Source organism: Pseudonaja textilis, unplaced genomic scaffold (assembly GCF_049901715.1).
Source record: "Pseudonaja textilis isolate UNSWEBS1 unplaced genomic scaffold, rPseTex1.2 PTEXSCF20, whole genome shotgun sequence".
Lineage (NCBI taxonomy): Eukaryota > Metazoa > Chordata > Lepidosauria > Squamata > Elapidae > Pseudonaja > Pseudonaja textilis.
The window spans coordinates 3,479,070-3,501,452 of NW_028262864.1; the positions used below are offsets into that span (position 1 = coordinate 3,479,070).

The window sequence follows — 22,383 nt, forward strand, 5'->3', positions numbered from 1 at the left end:
TCATTCTGCATCTTACAATACGTACAATAAACATGCTTTGCATTTTAGCACCGGCCTTTCATTTGTAATTTACAGAAAGTTCACCCACCCTTATTCAGCAACAATAATAATATCCATCATCAGTACAAAAAACACTGTCATCACTATCTTCAACCTCTGTAGTCATCAAACATATACAATCAGCAACACCGCATGAGCATCCTTCAGCAGCATTATCTTCATTAGAATAATGGGATAATCATAACGCTTCAGAGCATCATCATTAATATCGTCATTAACAGACGCTGTAAACATGTTGGTAATAGATGTCGTAGGACGCCTACAAACTCCCCCAGACTCTCTAGATTCCGACTCACTTCTTAAAAAATCCAGACGGCTGTCATGTTTATATCCAGGCACCGTTTCTGTTTCAATATACAAAAAAATAGGACATTACTATAGCTATCACCAACTCTTTCACCTTGTATTATATACAATTATTATCAGGAGATTTAGTAAAAAGGCAATTTAGTTCCATTTACCTAAACAGCCCTCTGCAGTCTCTTCACTGGTTGAGAGGTTTGTTATTAAGGATGAACTGACAGTGTAACCTGGAACGGAACCTAGAAAATATATTCATTATCTATCACACCGATAACTGAGTTATCATTATTTACACCTTTGAATATATAACAGGGTTTTACTTACTCATGCCTGTTCCTTGGACCGGTGATAAAGAACATCTTTTAGTCATTTCCCAGCCCTCCCGGTAAGAACCGATGTGGTTGGCCACCTCCTCACGTAGTACTGCATCCCGTACAACACGGCAGATGGCATCCAAACAAAATAGGTCTGAAGCTCTGTAAGTCTTCATCAAACATAGTACAACATATTTTATGGCAATCATTCAAAATAGGCCTTGACTCGGGCCATGATGTAGAAGGGTCTACAATCCTTTTATTATTTCCATCGCAAGGTGCCATGTTGTTGTTAAACACGAGCTACACTTTAAACGACTGAATTGTCACCGCTCTCTTTTAACAGTACAAGAGCATGCCTGGGGCAGGCCCGTGCATGCCCTAAACAGGCTTGTCACACGTGACACCACGAGCATAGTATGCATGCCCTCTATCAAACTGCAGCCAACCGCCCACACGTCACCTCCACTGCCCAGGACATACCCCAACCTGTCCTGCAGCCACTTGTCACACGTAAGCATGCACATACCATCCAGCTTTTTATTATCAGTTTTAAGTCTTACTATTATTTATCATCCCTTACAACTCTACCATTTGCCCCTCAGTTCCTGAAAAAAATACAAAAAGGGCCTACAAAAAGATTTCTTTGCAAAAAAAGTACTTTATTTTTTACATCTCTGCAAAGTAAAAAAAAATCAAATTCCAAGAACAGAGAAGTGACCACTAACATTCCTTGCATTACCCCTGCAAACAAAGGACAAGGACAAGGGGTGGGGTGGGGAGTCATACTTCGCTCATTATTGCTTTTTACTTCCTGCACTCTCTGGCTCCATGTCTATGGGCCAATGGGAAAGCCTTCAGATGAATAATTAATATGTTGCAACACTTTAAGACGAAAGGGATTGTGGGACAGGGAGAAGTGGGGCGTTTGCTGTTACAGAGCTTCTGGGTGGAAGTTCCCAGGGGCCAGAGGGGTCGTCATGTGGTGATGACACAGCCCTACAGGCCGAGAGGGTTTATGGGACAATGGGTTGCGCCCCACAATAACGTTACAGTTCTTCCGGGAAACTTAGGTTTGTGGGTAAAGAGGGTGGGCTTATGACATCATCCCTCCATGGTAATTAGGGGGTGGTTCTATGATGTCACAAAATGGGTGGAGCTACAATGTAAACCAAAAATGACACAAAATGGGCAGGGCTATAAACAAAATACGTCACAAAAAGGGGCGGGGCTAAAGCCCCTCTAAAATTTGGTATGTACTATGTATTACTTGTGGCAATACAAATACACAAGATACTCACTTTTTCTTAATTTTATTATAATTTATCTAAAAGTTCTAAATAGGAAAAACAAAATGAAAACAAAATAAAATTACAGCAAGAGACAGATCGTGGGAGATGGCAGGAAATTCCCCCTTCTAACTCTAAATAGATACCTGGATTGCACATTCCTTCACAAGAATAAAAGTAAAGAAGGGAAGGGGAAGACATCATCCTGGGGAATTACATGTGTGGCTACCTCATCCCCAGAGGGAGAAAAGAGAAAACATGTCCCATTGGTCAAATTCATTAGCATGATGTGATCCCAATCTCCATAGTTGCGGAGAAGAAGTATAAGAACCAGATCTGCCAATACAAGATTTTATAAATCCATTCACCAAAGCTGAATGGATTCCAAAGGGCATTTGGATCCCCAGTGACCACAAAAAATATTTTTGCAAGATCAGGATTTTTTGGTATAGTATGCTGGAGACAGTCTTTTCTTCCACTGGCCATATAGTTTTTATGGAGCAGAGTGGGAATCAGGAGTGATGGCACCCAAAGGACTTCCTATATTAGCTCAATCTATTCCATATAACTGAAGCAAATTACGGACTGAAGTGCCAAAACCCCACAGCACTGTAGGTCTTCCAGCAACCTAAAACAGCAAAAGTTTGAAGCTCTTCCCATTCTTTGCTTAAATCTTTCAGAGTGGCACCAAAACCATGGCGTTGCAAGATCAACTGACAACATGTATATATTCTCTAAGCAATAACTTCCAGTTGTTCTAGAGCAGCCTTCTCTAACTTAAGTGTCCTCCAGATTTGATTATGCTACAGTTCCCATCATCTAATTCAGAATGGACAAGTTGGTTAGGAAGATAGGAGCTTTAGGCCAATACATTTGGAGGGTACCTGCTTGGACAATGCTGCTTCATGAATAAAAAACCCCAAGAGTTGCTCAAGAAATCAGTCAGTGACTTATCTACAGATTTTTAAAGAACTACTTTTCTTTGTTCCTGGGCTGATACTTCTTTTTATGGAAAGAGCTGACAAAGTTCCAGGGTTTTCCACAGGCAGAAATCCTAAAAAATGATGGGGGGGGTGGGGGATATACCAATTATCAGCAATGTTGGGAAAAGAAGCCTAATTCAGTCTAAGGGGTCCAGAACTGGGAATTTATTGGGCAAGGGCCAGGGTAAGGAAGAGAAGGAAAATAGAGAGGTGAACCCCTGCCAAAGGCTGAAAGAGAAGCTGTCCATTCCATCCAGAATAGGAAACAAAAGCCGCACAAGGGGGAAGAGGGAGGAGCAGCAATCACAGGAAGTAGTCCGCAACAGGCTTCTTAGATGGGATGCCTCGAGTTTCTTGAGGGGCTGCTTCAAAGATGATAAATTCCTTCTGAAGGTGTTCATCCAGTTCCAAGATGGCTGCAACATTCCCACAGCTGTGGTTGGAAGAGAGAAAAGGGGTCAAATTGGCGTGTTTCAGATTTCATCAATGACACACATCCCTGGCCAACACATTCAGCTGATTTCAATCTCCCTCTCCCCATCCCATAGTTCTTCCTATTCACAGGCATACCCTTGCAGTTTCTTACCGGTAGCAATAGTTGGGGGCTGACCACACTGTAAGAACTGTCTCACTGAAATGCCATTTGTATCCCTCCATGACCAGCTGATGTGCCCGGCAAATCATGTTGATATCATTTGCTGCATTGAACTGCGCCACCACGTCGCTGCCAAATAAATAGCCAGCACCTCGAGGACTAACCCCCCAGCCTGTAGTGTCTAAAGTAGCAAAGGAAGAGAATGTTGACACAAGGAAAACCAAATGGCAGGCAAATGCTAGGAAAAGGAAACATCTGGGCTTGCAAGCTAATAGAAGAAAGCCAATCAGCTGACAAGGAAACACTGTAGAACACCTCACACCACCACCCATATATTCCACCATACAAGGTTGTTCTCCCTTTTAAAAATTTTCTAAAACAGTAATTCTGGGAGTGGGAAGGAAATTAAAGTAGAGATACAAAATGCCTGACCATCTTTAGTGGAAGACTGAAAAGAGTTTTACCATTCATTTGATTTGCTGATGACTGCAAATCCATGCAAGATTTGCAAATCCATGCAACAATGTAGGGGCACTATGGCTCAGCAGTTATAGATGCTGAGCTTGTCAGCTGGAAAGCTGACAGCCTGGGTTTGAGACCTGAGCGCCACATGATGGGGTGAGCTCTTGTTCCTGCCCCAGCTCTTGCAAACCTCGCAGTTTGAAAACATGCAAATGCGAGTAGATAAATAGGTACTACTTTGGTGGGAAGGTAACAGCGCTCTGTGCACCACAGATAACCAGAGTTGGAAGGGACCTTGTAGGTCATCAAGTCCAACCCCCTGCTCAAGCAGGAGACCCTACATCAGAGGTCTTCAAATTTGGGAATTTTAGGACTTGTGGACTTCAACTCCCAGAATTCACCAGCCAGTTGAAGCCCACAAGTCTTAAAGTTGCCAAGTTTGGGGACCCCTGCCCTACACCATTTCTGACAAATGGCAGTCCAATCTCTTCTTGAAAGTCTTAAGTGATGATGCTCCCACAATTTCCGAGGGCAAGCTGTTCCATTGGTTGATTGTTCTGTCAGAATGTTTCTCCTTATTTCCAGGTTAAACCTCTCCTTGTTCAGTTTCCATCCATTGTTCCTTGTCTGGCCTACAGGTGCTTTAGAACAGGGGTCTCCAACCTTGGCAACTTTATAAAGACTTGTGGACTTCAACTCCCACAGTTCCTCAGGCTGAGGAAGTCTAGGAGTTGAAGTCCACAAGTCTTGAAGTTGCCAAGGTTGGAGACCCCTGCTTTAGAAAATAGCTTGACCCCTCAAATATTGGAACACTGCTATCATGTCTCCCCTGGTCCTTTTCTTCACTAGACTAGCCATGCCCAGTTTCTGTAACAGTTCTTCATATGTTTTAGTCTCCAGTCCCCTATTCATCCTGGTTGCTCTTCTCTGTACTTTTTCTACAGTCTCAACATCTTTTTTATAATGTGGTGAACAAAACTGGATGCAGTACTCTAGGTGTGGTCTTGCTAAGGCTTTATAGAGTGGTATTAGTACTTCCCTTGATCTTGATTGTATCCCTCTGTTAATGCAATTTAGGATTACATTAGCTTTTTTGGCGGCGGCTGCACACTGCTGGCTCATATTTAGCCGGTTGTCCACTAAGACTCCAAGTTCCCTCTCACAGTTACTGCTATTAAGCCTGGTTTCACCCAGTCTATATGTGTACTTTTGGTTTTTCTTGCCTAAGTGTAGGACTTTACTTTTCTCTACACTGAATTTGATTTTGTTAGATACGGCCCAGTGTTCTAGTCTGTCAAGATCCATCTGGATCTTGAGCCTATCTTCTTGGGTGTTGGGTATTCCTGCCAGCTTAGTATCATTTGCAAATTTGGTAAGTTCCCCTTCTATTCCCTCATTTAAGTAATAAACAAAGATATTGAAGAGTACTGGGCCTAAGACGGAACCTTGTGGCACCCCCACTGCTTACTTCCCTCCATGTAGACTTAGACCCATTAAGGACTACTCGTTGAGTCCGGTTTGTCAGCCAGTTGCAAATCCATCTGGTGGTGGTGCTATCTATCCCACTTTTTTCTAGCTTACCAAGAAGTAGGTTGTGGTCTACTTTGTCAAATGCCTTGCTGAAGTCTAAATAGATTATGTCCACAGTATTTCGCTGGTCTGCTAATTTAGTCACTATGTTGAAAAATGAAGCAAGATTGGTTTGGCATGATCTGTTTTTAACAAACCCATGCTGACTGCGAGTTATTACTTCACTCGTTTCTAGATGTTGGCAGATCTGTTTTTTTTAATCTTTTCCAGTATCTTCCCGGGTATAGATGTTAGGCTGATTGGTCTGTAGTTTCCTGGGTCTGTTTTTTTTTTTCCTTTTTTGAAGATGGGAACCACATCAGCTCTTTTCCAGTCCTCTGGTAATTCCCCGGTGATCCAGGATTTTTGAAAGATAGGGTGCAGTGGTTCTGAGATGATCTCTGCTTTTAAAACTCTGGGATGTAATCCATCAGGCCCCAGTGATTTGTGTTCATCAAGATCAGACAGGTGTTCTCTTATTAATTTTTTTTTGCTTACTTTAATTTTTATTTCTGGTCTGTCTTTTACAGTTATGTTTTTGGTGGGTTGAGCTATAGCTTCTTTTTGCATGAAGACTGATGCAAAGAATGAGTTAAGCAGCTCTGCTATCTCTCTGTTGCCTGTTACTTCCTTGCTGTCTTCACTCCTTAGTGGACTGACTGCTTCCTTAATTTTTTTTCTTGTTATTTATATGTTGGAAGAAACTTTTTATTATCTTTGACTTTTGTTGCAAGTCTTCGTTCGTTCTGAGCCTTTGCTATCCTGACTTCGTCTTTGCAGATTCTGCCTATCTGCTGATATTCTGCCTTAGTTGTATGTCCCTTTTTCCATTTTTTGTATTTGTCCTTTTTTCCTTTCAATTTGCCAGAGATCTTTGTGCAGCAATGCTGGTTTCTTCTTGGATTTCTTTGTTCTGAGCCTTTGCTTTATATTCCTCGGCATATAGTCATGCTGGCCACATGAGCATGGAACTGTCTTCAGCAACATTGGCTTCCTTGGCCAAGAAACAGAGATGAGCACCGTGCCCTACACATGACTTGGGCAGGGGAAGCCTTTACCTTTATCACAATGTGCTTGGAATACAGTAGTGGCCAAAATTGTGGAAATCTTTTGGGAAAAGAGTATTTTTGAGGTTTGATGGCTAATAACACCACTTTTTGGGAATAGTACCATAAAATTATATATCAATGGAAAGATAATTTAATCAAGAATGTAATGCAACAAAGTTTGTTCAATTATCTGTATTCTATAAAAGTTATAGCCAAATAACCAGAAAATGGAAGCACAACTTGCTTAGGTTGATATCAGGTAGCTTTCCTTCATCTGATTGTAGCCAATGAGCATGAGTGTAATGGTGCAAAGAGTTGACTGGTTGCCCAGAAAGCGATGTAAAATAGTATTATTAAGTGAACAAGGCTACAGTTATAAAGAAATTAGAAGAAAAGTTGGTGGGAACTTAACCAAGGGTGGCATTTCTAAGTTTTTGAAGAGGTATAAGGAGGCTTAGTCACTACAAAACCACACTGGTAAAGGCAGGAAAAGGTGCACAACAGCAAGTGATGATAGAAGAATTAAGAGACTGTGCCTACATGACAGAAGAAAATCATCTGGGTGTATACAAGATGAAATGGCGCAATGCAATGTGAAGTTGAGTGCAAGGACTGTTTAGCGTAGACTGCAGGAATTTGGCCTAAAATCTAGAATTCCACGAAAAAAGCCACTTTTATCTCTCAAACAAAGGCTGAAAAGACTAAACTGGGCTAAAACCCATGTTACCTGGACAGAGGAACAATGGGACAGTGTTATTTGGAGCGACGAGACCAAGATCTCCCTGTTTGGTAGTGATAGCATAAAAATACACTTTTCCCAAAAGGTTTCCTCATTTTGGCCACTACTATATAATCTGCAGTCTCTCTTCAACTTCTTGTAAAGAACAGGTATTTCAGTCTCATCAGGGTACATAGTAACACCAACTATTCTGCTCCTACCCGTGTTTTTCCCCAAAATACAACCTACCCTGAAAGTCCTCCTCATTTTGGGGGGCGGGCCTAAGGCCTAGTGAAGGGGGTGGGCACGGCCAGCCCAAGAGGCAGCCCTTCCCTTCTCTGGTCACCCCGGCCCCTTAACCATGGCCCACGGATCAGCTGATCCAGCGAGAGCCAGGAGTTCTGTCTCTCCGGGTGCCTGGAGATGTTTCAGGCAATTAGGCAGAAAGCCATGGGGCCCATCGGAATTGGTCCCCCCACCTCCGCCGCCTCTACCCGGCTGCTGCTGCTTGAGAAAAGGACGAAAAGGCAGGCAATTCTGAAAGATTGTGGGATGTGTGTGCTTATGGGTAGAAGCAAAACACAGCCTGTCCCTTTCAAGCAATCAAATGCCTGTTTGTATATGAGAGAGACAGAGAAAGGACAGAAGGGAGTAACAAGAATTGCAGGCAATGCTGGTTGAAAGGGCTTCCTCTCCATTTGTGTGTGTGTCTCTCTCTCTCTCTCTCAGACATTTGTTGAGAAACGGCAGAAGGCAGGCTACCGGGTAAGGGGGTTGACCCTCCCTCGCCTCCAGTTCAGCACCTGCTCAGGGTGGCGTCCCGAGGCCTGGCACCTGGGCCACCCCACCTGGCCAATGCGACAAATGGGCTCCCTTGTAGTGCCTTCTCTCCCACATGAAGCAGCGGCCAATGCGGGCTCCATCTGCTCAGCCATGAAGTGGGATCGGCATAGCTGGTTCTTGCTTGCAGCATTGACGGACAGGATCAGGTCAGATCTGCCGCCAGCTGAGATCAGCAGGCCACACTTGGTGAGCTGGAGGCACCACACATGTGCAGCCGCCACCCGGGAGAAGAGTGCACCAGAGCACAAACACTGAGCCTCACCAGCCTTGGAAACCAGGGATCTTGCAGGCATACTGGCCACGTAAAGGCCACCCAAATCCCTGGATTGTTTGCAACTCGAGCGAGCTGTGCAGCCGTCTTCCCCAAACCAAGTGGCAGCGAGGCTTCAGGACAATGCTGGGGACTGCCCAGCCAAGGACAGCACCCTTCTAGAGCCTGCTGCCCTGGCAAAGGCGAAGCGGAAGCAGGCGGGGGGCGTGCAGAGCTCCTCCAATGGCCTCCCCACCCCCGGCGCTGTGCAAGCCCTGAAGCAGTGCTGGGAAGCTGGGGGTATCCCAGGGTTACAACACTAAAAGCTCAGGATGGAGCCTTCTGGGTGATCGGCGGGAAAATGGGGGCTTTTTTTCCTGCCTGTACTCCCAAAGCCTCCCCGCCGTTTGGTTTGGGGTAGACGGCTGCATGGCTTGCTCGAGTTGCAAACAACCCAAGGATTTGGGCGGCCTTTACGTGGCCAGTATGCCTGCAAGTTCCCCGGTTTCCGAGGCTGGCGAGGCTCAGCATTTGGGCTCTGGCACACTCTTCTCCTGGGCGGTGGTTGCACGTGTGTGGTGCCTCCAGCTCACCAAGTGTGGCCTAAACTCGGCTGGCGGCAGCTCTGACCCAATCCTGTCCGCCAATGCTGTGGGCAAGAACTGGCTGTGCTGATCCCGCTTCATGGCCGTGCAGATGGAGCCTGCACCAGCCGATGCTTCACGTGGGAGAGAAGGCACTATGAGGGAGCCCATTTGTCGTATTGGCCAGGTGGGGGTGGGCCCACACAGGTGCCGGGCCTCGGGGCACCACCCTGAGCAGGTGCCGAGCTAGAGGCGGGGGTCAACCCCCTTACCCAGTTGCCTGCCCTCCGTTTCTCAACGTGTGTGTGTGTGTGTATGTGAGAGAGAGAGAAAGAGAGAGAGAGAGAGAGGGCAGAGAGGAAATCCTTTCAAACAGCGTTGCCTGCAATTCTTGTTACTCCCGTGTCATTTCTCTTTCTTTCTCTCTCTCACACACAGACATTTGGTTGCTTGAAAGGAACAGGCTGTGCTTTCCTTCTACCAGTGGTGGTATTCAGCCGGTTCACACTGGATCGGGCAAACCGGTAGTAAGAATGTGACGTGGGTCGTCGAACCGGTAGAAAGTTCTGGCTGGCCACACCCCCAACCCGGTCGCCCTCCCGCCTGATGCTCGCTTACTCGCCCACCTGACATTCGCCTAAGGTATTTCTTTCCCCCACCCCGACAATCAGCTGTGCATAGATCAGCTGTGCCAGGATTCCCCTTGCTGAGGCCCAGGAAGGCAAAAAAATGGAGGGAGCTCATCCCCCCCCTCCATTTTTTGCCTTCCAGAGTCCCAGAGGAGCCTTAGGGGAGCAAAAATCTCCCACCCCCCCGAGGCTCCTCTGATGCTAGGAAGCTCCAAAAAATGGGTGGGGGCAGTAAAAAAAGAAAAAAAAAAAAGCCACACCCACCCAGTCACATGGCCACGCTCACAGAACCGGTCGCAAAAAATTTTGAATCCCACTACTGGCTTCTACCGTAAGGCTACCCCCCCAAGCCTTCAGCGTACCCCAGGATTGCAACGCTGAAGGCTCTGCAGGAAAACGGGTAGGGGAATTTCCTGCCTGTCCTCCTTTTCTTAAGCTCAGCACAGACTGAGAAAAGGAGGACAAGCAGGAAAATCCCCCTACCCATTTTCCTGCCGATCATCGAAAAGGCTCTCCCCCCAAGCCTTCAGCGTATCCCAGCAAGGCTGAAGGCTCGGCAGGAAAATACTGTTTAGAGAAGACATGCGGGCTCAGATCAGCAGAGCTGCTGCCCTTTTCGGAGCCTGAACGTCCTCCGCAAAACAGCTGAGCTGAGCCTGCATGTCTTTGCTAAACATCTAATTTTATTTTGCGGAGCTGTTTAGTGAAGACATGCAGACTCAGCTCAGCTGTTTTGCGGAGGACTTCAGGCTCTGAAGCAGTGCAGATCAGCTGTTTAGTGAGGTCATGGAGGTGCTAAGCGGGAGGGGCAGCTTGCTGCCCCCACCCTTCCCGGTACAGGAAAAAACTGGGGAAACTATAAGACCTCCACGAAACTAAGACCTGGTGCCTTTTTTTGGTGGGCCAAAAAATATAAGAACCAGTCTTATTTTCAGGGAAACACAGTAGTATAATTTTGAGTCAGAATTACAGGCACAATAGTCTTCAACACTACTTTTGGCATGTCCTATTCCTATCAGATTCCACCAAACCTGTACACGTCAGCCATTACAGTATCTACTATCAAGATAATATTCACACACACAGAAAAAGAAAGACTCATAATTGTACCTTCAGGGTCAGACCAAAGAAGATCACACATGGGGCCATCATGAGGGACCTCTTGTTTGCGATCTATTGTTCGGATCTGGTCCAGCGTCTGGATGGACGGGGATAAGCCACCGTGGACACAGAAAATCTGAACAGAAAAAACACACTTATACAGTATACATCATGGACCTCCCTCCATCTTTAAACTCTCACTCTTTTTTTCTGATCACCCTACCCCAGAGACATAATCTCTATGTGCCCTCCTACTCCTTTACAGTCTCTGGTATTGTTATGTATTTGATTAAAAACAACTGAGTGCTAGATTTGAATTAAAGGAAGACATTCCATTTGAATCAGCCCCATGCCACCAGTGATTATCCCATAATTACATGTCTTGGCAAGTAAAATAATGATTTGTTTTTTCCACTATTTTTCAGAGTTAGTCCTTCAAATTAGAATGTGGTCTCCTTCAGATCCTTATTTCATCATGATTCAAGAATTATACTTGCATACTCACCTTGCCATCAATAATGGCAGAGAGGCTGAGGTAGTCAAAAATCTCAGTGCAGTAGCGCCACACAGTGACAGAGCCATATTTTCTCAAGCACTCATCATAAAACCCATATACCTGGGTGATTTGCCTGCTTTCATGATTGCCACGGATAAGGGTGATTCTGTCCGGGTAACGGACCTGTAAAAAGAAGTAGATCCATTTAGCTTAGTCTTCAGATTTAAAAAGGTATTAGCCAAATTGGCATCACTGCTAACACATACTGACTTTTAAATAAGAAAGAAAAAATCAATGTTGACTTATCAAGGCTTTCCTTACTTTGAGTGCCAGCAGCAGCAAGAATGTTTCAACACTGTAGAAGCCTCGGTCAACAAAGTCTCCCATGAGAAGATAGTTGGTCTCAGGTACATCACCACCCACCTGACGCATAAAGGCACAAAACACATGAAAAAGTTACCCATAAAATTAGGGAATCTACAGAAAGCAAGCCAAAAGCAGAAGGCAGCATGGAAGTAGTGGGTTTTAGCACTCACCCTGAATAGCTCTTTAAGGTCATAGAACTGGCCATGGATATCCCCACAAACCTAGGGAAAAATGCATCAAGAATAAAAAAAAGTTTGCCAGACTGCTGATGTTACCATGCCAGTCTAAGGTATTATGAAGCATCCCCCCCCAAACCCTTACTCACTGTTACTGCGGAATCTACTCTCTGGACATTACTTTCTTCCACCAAGATCTCTCTGTTGGAAGGAAAAGGGAGATGTGTCATCTGGAATTGCCTTTCACATCACCTGTATGCTGTCATATAAAAGCAGTTACTGTTCAGAAGTTTACAAACACTTGCCTGGCCTTTTCACAGAGGGCTTTGACTTCACTCTCCTTGATGAGTTCACAGCGCTGCAGTTGTTCAATCTGACAGTCAAGGTCACTGATTTCAGCCATCTCTTCCCCACTGTAAAAATAGGAAATGTTGGCTGTTACATGTGTGCACAAACACATGGATATATATGTTTGCACACAGACTTTCTATGAGCACAGAGATTGTGCTTCAAAAGGATTCCAGACCAGAGCAAACTACAGCCAAGCAATGTTAAAAATACAAGTAGTCAACTTACAACCACAACTGAGCCCAAAATTTCTGCTGCTAAGCAAGACAATTAAGTTTTGCCCCATTTTACAATCTTTCTTGCCACATTTGTTAAGTGAACCATTGCAGTTGTTAAATTAGTAACACAATTGTTAAGTGAATCTGGCTTCCCCATTGACTTTGCTTGTCAGAAGGTTGCAAAATGTGATCACATGACCTTGGGAAATGGCAACTGCCATGAATACATACCAATTGCCAAGTTCTGAATTTTGATCATGTTACCACAGGGATGCTAAAAGAGTTTTAAGTGTGGAAAAACTGTCATAAGTCACTTTTTTCAGTGCTGGTGTAACCAGTCAGTAAACGAAAGGTTGTAAGTCAAGGACTACCTGTATATTCTTAATAAAGATTGTAATATTGATGAAAGCAAAGGAGAAGCTAAAGAAATCACCTCCCCCCAAACAACTATTAAACTATAGGGATAGTCTCAATTATGGGTATCTCTTCATCTCACAGACTCATCACTGGAAACTAACAAAACAAGAAACACCAAGACAGGTACAATGAATCTGTGTTGAAGCATAGCTAGGCAGATACTTTCACACTACAACCAAACCATTCAAGTAGCCCATATAAACTGATAAAGTGGAAGGACGATGATTTCTTCAAATCTTCCCAATGGACTACTGAAAATCTACGTTATTGGGAAAGAGGTGGAAATACACCGTGCAGTAGAGCCAAGGTAAGCAATATCTGGGATACAAATTATTGTACTAAGTGAAAAGCAGCTCATAGAATATGCAACAGGTGGACTTCCGGTGACGAGATATGGGCAAACGGAGGTGCTGAAGCTCGCTCTGGGTTTCATGCTATCTCCTCTTGCTGTTGGAGTGACCCTTAGGGGTGCACGTATCTTGTAGAGAAGCGTGCCAGTGTGGGGAGACTCAAGTCGCAGTGTGGAAGTGATTCTCATCACGACATAGAGAAACCCTGTGGAGACCGACAACAAGAGACTGTCAGCAATGGCGGTCCTAAAGCCTTGATTGTTGCATACAAGAGGAAACGAGTGAGTGACAGACTGTGGTGAACGAAGAATGCGAGTGAAAGAATTTGTGATCCTGATTGAGCGTTGAATATTGGAGTATCTTAAGTCAGAGCGAAGCCCAAAAACAGCGGCCAAAGCAGATATGAGCGGCGGCGAAAGGGCTCATGAGACGGAAGAGGGTAAGGACATGAGCAATCGGACAGAGAAGATAAGAGAATCGGAGGGATCTGAGAGACTGATAATAATTGGGGGAGAGAAAAAAAGAATAACAATTTAATTTAAGGGAACTTTGAAGGATTTGAATTGTGGACTTTGGGGAAAATTGGAAGGACAAACTTGAGATGGGGGGAGACTTGAAGTAAGGAATTAAATTACAACTTTAAATATTCCACGAATGAAACTGAATAATTTACTGGTCTCCTTTTGGATTATTGGACTGGAGCTGTAGTAAGTGGAGAAGTTTTGTTAAAGAAAGAGACTATTTGAATCTAAAAATTGACTTGTTAAACTTTTAAACGAAAGGAGAAACGACTACAGCAGAAAGTGTGGTGAGATAGTGAAATCAGAGACATTACTCAGCAACTCTGTGTTTCCGGTGTGCTCGGTGAAGGAATCTTGAAGAACTGAACAATTATATTAAGACACTTTAAGCTTTTAAATTTGCGGATTGCAACAATTATTTCTTGACATCAACTTAACTGATTTTTGAATATGGTACATGTAATTTATATATATTTGATACATTAGTAAATATTGTAGTTTATATTTGGTTATAACACACACAAAAAGGGAGGTGATAATTATTTAGGTATAGATATTTGATTAGAGGTGTTGATTAGATTGAATTAATTGTGATTAATTGTGATTACTATAGATTAACTAATTATTGTATAGTAAGGTTGATATATCTTTATTTAGATTTGTAAGTATTTGAAATATAATTTCATAACACTATTTTGAGATTTGGGATTCTATAGCACTTATAGATATACAGGTCAATAGTATTTAAATTTAAATAGAAAAATTTGATATATTATTAAGGTTTACAAATCCAGATATTTGATTTAGAAATTAGCTGTAAAAGTGTTCCAGAAAATATATATATATATTGATAAGAGAGGTTAATCCTGTAACATATCATATTAATTAGCGTAGTGGCCATTTATAGTTGATACTTCTCAATAGTGAATGTTAATTTGGGACAACATATTTAATATAATACAAAAACAAAAACAATTTTTCCAAGAAATGACCTTTGTCACTAATACAACGTTTAAAACTGGAAAGAAGACCTCTTCAATACAAACAACTTCAATGCCATCAACCTCAGTGGTGGCACAAAAGACAATTGAAGAAACTCTACCTGGAGAAAAACAACCTACCATCACGAATGCCAATATTCAATCGACCCTTCTCACTTTACAAGAGTCCATGCTGAAGCTTCAGGAAATGGTGGTAAAAAATCATATCGAATCAAGAGCTGACACAAATGAACTAAAAGAAGAGATGGGAAACTTAAAGGCAGAAATGAAACTAGACATCCTAAAGTTGGATCAAAAAATTGAAACAATACAGCAAGCACTAGAAAGGAATGAATCAACAATAAAGGAGGTTGAGAAAAGAACGGAACAAATGGAAAAGAAGCTGGAAATGGTTGGTCAGCAATTAAGAAATGTGAGTAAAGAAATGGACGACTCCTTGGTATATTTGGAAATGGACAAGGCTGCAGCATATCTGAGATTCCAAAATATAATGGAAAATAAAGAAGAGGACTTAGAACAAGTGATGGCAGGAATATTAGCAGACCTATTGGAAAAAGATAAGGACGATATTCTGAAAGAGTTAGATGAAGTATACAGAGTGAGCACAAATTACGCAAGATGACATAAACATCCAAAAGAGGTCCATGTGAGATTTGCCAGAAGGAAAGTTCGAAGATATTATATACAAAATTTCTAGAGAAGAAACAATTACACACAAAAGGAAAAGAAATCTTGGTGCTTTAAACAAATCCCAAGAAGAGTGAGAGAGCAGAGGCGAGATTATAAATTCTTGAAGAACCAATTAAACCAAAAAGGTATCATATTTAGATGGCTAATCCCAGAGGGAATGCTAATCACTTGGGAAGAAAGAAAAATTAAAGTAGATTCCATGGAAAAAGCACAAGAATTCTACAAACGACTGACAGGCCATGAAGAATCGAGTAGAAGAGACGAGTTAGAAATGAATTTGCAAGATGACCAAGACTACCAAAAAAAAAAAAAAGAGATGGGAATTGTAGGAATTCGAAAAACAAACAACATTAAGAGAGAGAAGAACCAAAGACGCACAATCAGCCACAAAGAGAGACAGGAGTAACTACAAGACAAAGAGCAAGAGTCAATTAGGTGATGGATGAAGAAAAGAAAATACTATCAATTAACATAAATGGTCTAAACTCTAGGATAAAAAGGGAAAGAATATTAACCAAATTAAATAAACAAAATGCAGATATAATATGTTTACAGGAAACTCATATAAGGAAGGAAGAAGAAAAATATCTAGAATGCCCCAAGCTAGGGAATTTGTATACGTCGCCAGCAGATTTTAGGAAAAAGAAAGGGATAGCAGTATATGTGAAAGACGATACGAAAGCAGAGCCAATTTGGATAGACCCCAATGGAAGAATTCTGGTGTTACAAATTTGGATTAAATCAATTCCAATTCTACTAGTGGTAATCTATGCCCCTAACGATAACCAAAAGGAATTTTTTAAACAATTACATGGCAAATCAATGGAATTAGATAAAAGGAATATTTGCATCTTGGGGGATTTCAATGCTATTGTGGACCACCAGAAAGATCATGGGGGGGGGGGGGGAGAGAAGAAAAAAAGAGAACTACCAAAAACATGTGAAGAAATGATGATTGAATTAAATTTGATAGACATGTGGAGGAAATTAAACCCTGAGAAAAAGCAACTTACATTTTACTCCAGCCCTCACCAATCATGGACACGAATCGATATGGTGTGGATGAATGGTGAATTACTAAATTAAAAGAGATTGAAATTTTACCAAACGAATGGGCAGATCACAACCCGATTCAGATAGTGTGGAAAGGCAAGAAGAAACCAAGGAAAAGGTGGACCTTAAATACACAGCTAATTAAAGAGAAAGAATTTATGAATAAACTTGATGAGGAATTAGACTATTTTTTAAAAGAAAATAATAATGAGGCAACTACGAAACAGAATATTTGGGATACAATGAAGGCAATAATAAGAGGCACAACGATATCATATACTGCTAAAACAAATAAAGAAAAATACGCCCAACAAAATAAATTAGAACAAAGAATCAAAGAATTAGGAATTCAGCTGCAAAACACCCCAAAAGGTTGCAAATCGAAAAAACAGATGATAATAACTAAACATAAATTTAATTTAATTGAACAAGAAGGAATGGTCTCAAAGTTAAATACAGCCACACAAATATTTTTTGAACAGGCCAATAAACCAGGAAGGTGGTTGGCCTATAAACTTAAAAAAAGAAAAACAAAAAAGATTGATCTACCAATTAATAGATGAGAACGGGGATGCCCAACAAGGGATAGAACAGAAAAAAGAAATTGCATGTAAATTTTTTGAAGATCTTTATAAAAAGAAGGAGGTAAATGAGGATATGATAAGAAACTATTTGGGTATTACTAAAGATAAAATAATTAAGGAGGAGATGAAGGAAATGTTAATTAGAGTTATTACGTGGCCCAAGTTAAAAGCAGCAATAGAAAACCAAAAGAACAATAAAACCTCAGGACCCGATGGGATATCAGGGGAACTTTATAAGAAAATAGGAGAACAAATAGGACCTCTCATGGTGGAAGTATATAATGAGGTCCTATTAGCGGCAAGAATGCCGGATTCATGGAAGGAGACACTGATATCCTTGATTCCGAAAGAAGATTCAGATTTACGACATATACAAGATTATAGACCAATTTCCCCGTTAAATACTGATTATAAAATATTTACCACAATTAGAGCAAATAGATTGAAAAAAATATTGAATGAATATATACATAAAGATCAAAATGGATTTCTTCCTAATGGACAAATTAGGAACAATTTAAGAATAGTATTAAATGTTTTGGAATACTACGAAGCCCATCCAGAAAAACAAATAGCCCTTGTATTCTTGGATGCACAAAAGGCCTTTGACAATCTAAATTTGCAATTCCTAATTCAACAAATTTACAATATGAATTTAGGCACTAAATTTGAAAACATCGTGACTACAATTTATGATTCACAAAAGGCAAATATAATTAATGGAGAGTACACGCTCTCAATAAAAATAGAGAGCCCCCTGCTCTTCATATTATCTTTGGAAACAATGCTTACACGAATTAGACAGAACCCAGGAATAAAAGGACTAAAAATTTAAAAAGAATATAAACTCTGTTGGGTATAACATTGATACACCAACTAAGTTTGGGTGAATAAATATATAAAACCAAGGTTTGGGTGTTTGTAACTTGTAGCTTTAAGCACCAAACTGCTTGTAATTAACTAATTAAGGGTGCGGTTACAAACGGCAATAAAAGGCAGTAAGAGAAACGTAACTCTCTCTCTGCTTGTTTTGTCTGCTTGCTACTGTTTGTTTGCTACTGTTTGCTACAACTGTTTGAATACCTGAACGAAAGGACTATTTCATTGATGTGCTGATATCCTGTGAATACTCAGCGTTGTCTTCAAAAGGAAAGGTATCAGAGGAGAAGATATCTTTACAAGCAGATAAGGATATAGAACTGACTAGTGAATGGACTAAGTTACTGAATGGATATATTTGTGAATGACATATGGACTGATTGACAATGTTTAAACTCTAATTGGATTAAACAACTATTTAAACTACAAAAACAGTGTTTGTCATCAGTGTGTGTAAACTCTAGGGCCCTTCCTCTCTCATTTGGCTGCCTGGCTTGACTGCTGCTGCACATTCTGTTTGGGGGTTTGTCCCCAATCACTAACAAACTCCAGTCATTTGCGGATGATATGGTATTTTTCATACAGGAACCAATTGAAACAGGTCAAGAATTACTGAAAGAGTTAGATCAATTTGGGGAAGTTGCAGGACTTAAAATCAATAGGGAAAAAAATGAAATTAATAATTAAAAATTTAACAGAAAAACAAAAACTAAAATTGGAAAGGATAATGGGATTACAAATAGTAAAAAAAGTTAAATACTTAGGAATTTGGTTGAGGGCTCAATGCAAAACTCTAATGGAAAATAATTATAATAAATTATTACAGCAAGTTAAAAAAGATTTAGAGATATGGGTTAAATTGCAAATCTCCTTATTAGGGAGGATTGCCACTATAAAAATGAATATTCTGCCCAAATTTATTTACTTATTCCAAACAATACCAATAAAAATACATAAAAATTACTATGTGGAACTTAACAATTACCAAATATATCTGGCAAGGGGAAAAAATGAGGATAAACCTAAAGGCAATGCAAGATATGAAGAGCAGGGGAGGTATGGCACTCCCAAATTGGGAATTATACTATAGTGCAGCCTCCTTACTTTGGTTGAAAGAGTGGGTAAATCTGTCGAATAAAAGGATCTTATTTTTAGAAGGCCATGATTTACAGAGGGGATGGCACGCATTTTTATGGGACATTGGAAAAATTAATCAGAAGTATTTCCACAGACATATAATTAGAGATTCCTTATTGGCTAATTGGAACAAAATAAAAAAAACATTATTCAAAAATCCCAATCTGGATCTCAACGATGGAGGTGATGATACATCCAAATAATCTAGATCTTAATAAAATGATAAAATACAAAGACCTTCTTGATGCGCAAGGAACTTTAAAATCATGGCAAGATCTCCAAGAACAAGGGCTACAAGTAGACCGGTGGGCTTATTTGCAAATTCAAAATAGATATAGCCAGGACAAGAAAAATTTTGGAATTTATACTAAGGCACAACAATTAGATAAAAATTCTATTAGGTCCAGATAAAAAAAATAACTAAATTTTATAATTATTTATTAGAGATGGAATTAGAAGAGGAAGTAGTCAAAGGCAACATGATAGCTTGGAGCAGAAACATAGGACGTAACATTACATTATTAGAATGGGAAAAGGTTTGGACAAGGAATAATAAAATTACAAAATCAGCAGCAAATAAAGAAAATGCCTATAAAACGTTTTATAGATGGCATCTCTCACCCTCGAGAATAGCGAAAATGTCTCCTAACATGAATCTGAATTGCTGGAAATGTAAAAAGAAACAGGGAACATTCTTTCATATGTGGTGGTCCTGCACTGAAGCCCAAAGATACTGGCATAGAATAAAAAAATGGTTAGAGGAAATAATGGCGGAGCAAACTGAATTAAAACCAGAACTCTTCCTATTGGGGATATTTAATAGACAAATTTCTAAAAATGTCAAATATATAATACTGCATATTCTTACTACAGCCAGAATAACCTTTGCACAGTGTTGGAAACAAGCAGATATTCCAACAGAGGAAATGGTTATTCAAAAGATAACAGCCTGTGCAGAGATGGATAAGCTAAACTTTGCACTTAAGGAAAAAGAAACATCAGAATATTATAGAAGCTGGGAATGCTGGTATGACTGGATAGAACAAAAATAGAAAATATATTAGTAAACAACATAAAATGTAAATCATAATTATATATTCGCAATAAGATGTATTTGTAAATATATCACCAATATTGATAACAAACAAGGAACCATACTGTCGATAGTAGAACTGTTAGTTTTTAATCATTTTCTTTTTTCCTATTCCTTTTTCTTCTTCTGTGTTGTGTATGTGTTTGTTTGATATTTTAGTTTTATAATCAATAAAGTTTATTTAAAAAATATGCAACAGGTTCCTGCAAAATGCACCATCTGTTCATTTTGCCCTTTGTGCAATACTCCTGTACCCAAGCTCCCTTCAGTTCACAGCCTACCTAAACCTGGTGCTTTCAAGACAAATATACAACTGCCACCCATTCCAAACCCTGGCAAACAAAACAGCAATTCAACATCCTTAAAGACAGCAACATAAATTAAGAGAGGAGGAAGCAAACATCACTGCAAAGTTCATACATACTCGGTGGAGAAAAGTCACATGAACTTTTAAGATGCCTTATCAAAAGGAGGGCAAGGAAAGAGAAAGTAAAAGCGGGTGTGACATCCCCAAGACTTCCACCACCACCACCACCACCAGTGAAGCTGGCAGATCAATCAATACGTCAGAAGGACCCTCAACCCAATCTTCCCACCCCATGTGGGCCAGGTTGTTGCTTCACCCTAATTTTAACAGAACAAATAAGAGGATGAGGGGAGGAAGCAGCATAAAGGAGGACCCTTCTTCCTTTACCACAACCCCCGCCCCCAAAATATCTGTTCCCATCTCTAACTTCCCCAGGCGATACCTATCGGAGAAACCGCCCCGCCGCCGCCCTGCCTCTGTGCAATGAAATGGTCCTCCCCCGAGTCGCCGCCACGCTCTTCACCCGAGTCCGCGTTTCGGAAAAGCAGCCCGCCGGGACCACCTCTGCCCTTCCCTCGCACTCGTGGGGGAAGAGCTTGCCCCTCTTCGATATGGCAGTCCTGTTGGAACGCCAGCCACGGAGCCTTGCAGCTTCCCTGACGAGAAGGCATAGCTTCAACGGCTTCCTTCTTTCCCCGCAGGCGCTGCCGGGTCTCCCCATCCCCCGAACTCCCGTCTCTGTGGCAACCAACTTCCCCAGGCGGCCCCGTCACGAGGGGCGAAGGGAGGAAGGCTCGCGCATGCGCGCGATAAAAAAACCCACCGCGTACCTGGAGGGTCAGAGCAGCTACGGCTGAGACAGTAACAGCTGCTCTGCGGCTCACTGACCTGAGCCTTCACCCTCCCTCTTTTCGGCTTTCCACTAACTACTAAAGCACAGGACGTCACTTCCGCTTCCTCTTAGACGCAAGTGGGGGAGGCGGAGGGACCTTGGCTCTTTAAAGCGGAGGGATCTTGCCTGAGAAGGAATTGCACGTCTGTGTACATACATGTAGATATTTATTTATACCTAGTGGCTTAATTTTGTAAGGTAACATGGAAAAGATGATGTCTTCCTTCCAGGAAGGATTTTAAAAGGGGACACAGTGCCGGAAATGAGGAAACGGAAGAAACGAAAGAGCATGGGGGAGAGTTTTTTTGTCAAACATGTACAAGATAACAAGTACTATTTTTTACATTGTATGTGTAATACAAAAACCTTCCGGGTGCTGCTTCTGTTATGCACTTTCTGTTCCTCATCCTTTTCCTCAACTTCCTCGTATCATCCGGTGAGATAACTGTCGGGCTCTGGGAATTTACTCACGTCTGGCACTCGCTCGGAGCCCGACACGTCGCTGGGGCTGCGGGACTGATGGACGTATGGACGACTGTTGTTTGTGCTGAATTGTTGAAACGGGAAACGAGAAGCATGGGAGCCACCCGGAACTGTGTTCGTTGCCATGGACGCTAGACAGCTGAGAGGCACATGGACACTAATCAGTCATCAGGCTTTTTTCGGGGTCGTGCATTGATGTGGGGACTTGGGGATATCAGTTGGTGGGGGGTTATGATCCTGATTCAGATAGATGGGGGTAAGGATACAGAAGGGATAGATAGCACGGGGAGAGAAAGGAATGTAAATAAAGATTAGGCGATGAAAAACAGGCACGGGGAGGAGGCGCGGGAGTAGATAATGCAGCAGCGGATGTCAGGTTGTTAACTGGGAGGGACTAGAGCACAGCATAAAAGGCAGTGAGAGGCAGACGTTTCAGTGCTGACTTTACTGCTGTAATAAACTTCACCATACCAATTGTGAGTAGAGTGATTTATTAGTGAGATACTCCAGTACCCAGTTGGAGCTGAAAATAACAGATTAACAGTGTTGGAAGGGATCTTGTAGGTCATCTAGTCCAACAACCCCCTCCCCGTCCAAGCAGGAGACCCTACACCAGAGGTGTC

General features: G+C 41.7%; 1 protein-coding gene across 1 annotated transcript; it reads right to left on the reverse strand.

Annotated features, from left to right (window-relative positions):
* Positions 1–1,358: 1,358 nt before the first annotated feature.
* Positions 1,359–21,299, reverse strand: LOC113451976 (serine/threonine-protein phosphatase 4 catalytic subunit-like). Its single transcript, XM_087918916.1, has 9 exons — positions 21,216–21,299; positions 12,093–12,200; positions 11,937–11,988; positions 11,782–11,832; positions 11,567–11,668; positions 11,255–11,428; positions 10,759–10,885; positions 3,536–3,725; positions 1,359–3,382 (listed from the first exon to the last, which is right to left on the reverse strand). The coding sequence occupies exons 2-9, from the start codon at positions 12,188–12,190 to the stop codon at positions 3,253–3,255; spliced, it is 924 nt and encodes a 307-aa protein (XP_087775042.1). The 5' UTR covers positions 12,191–12,200; positions 21,216–21,299; the 3' UTR covers positions 1,359–3,252.
* Positions 21,300–22,383: the final 1,084 nt, after the last annotated feature.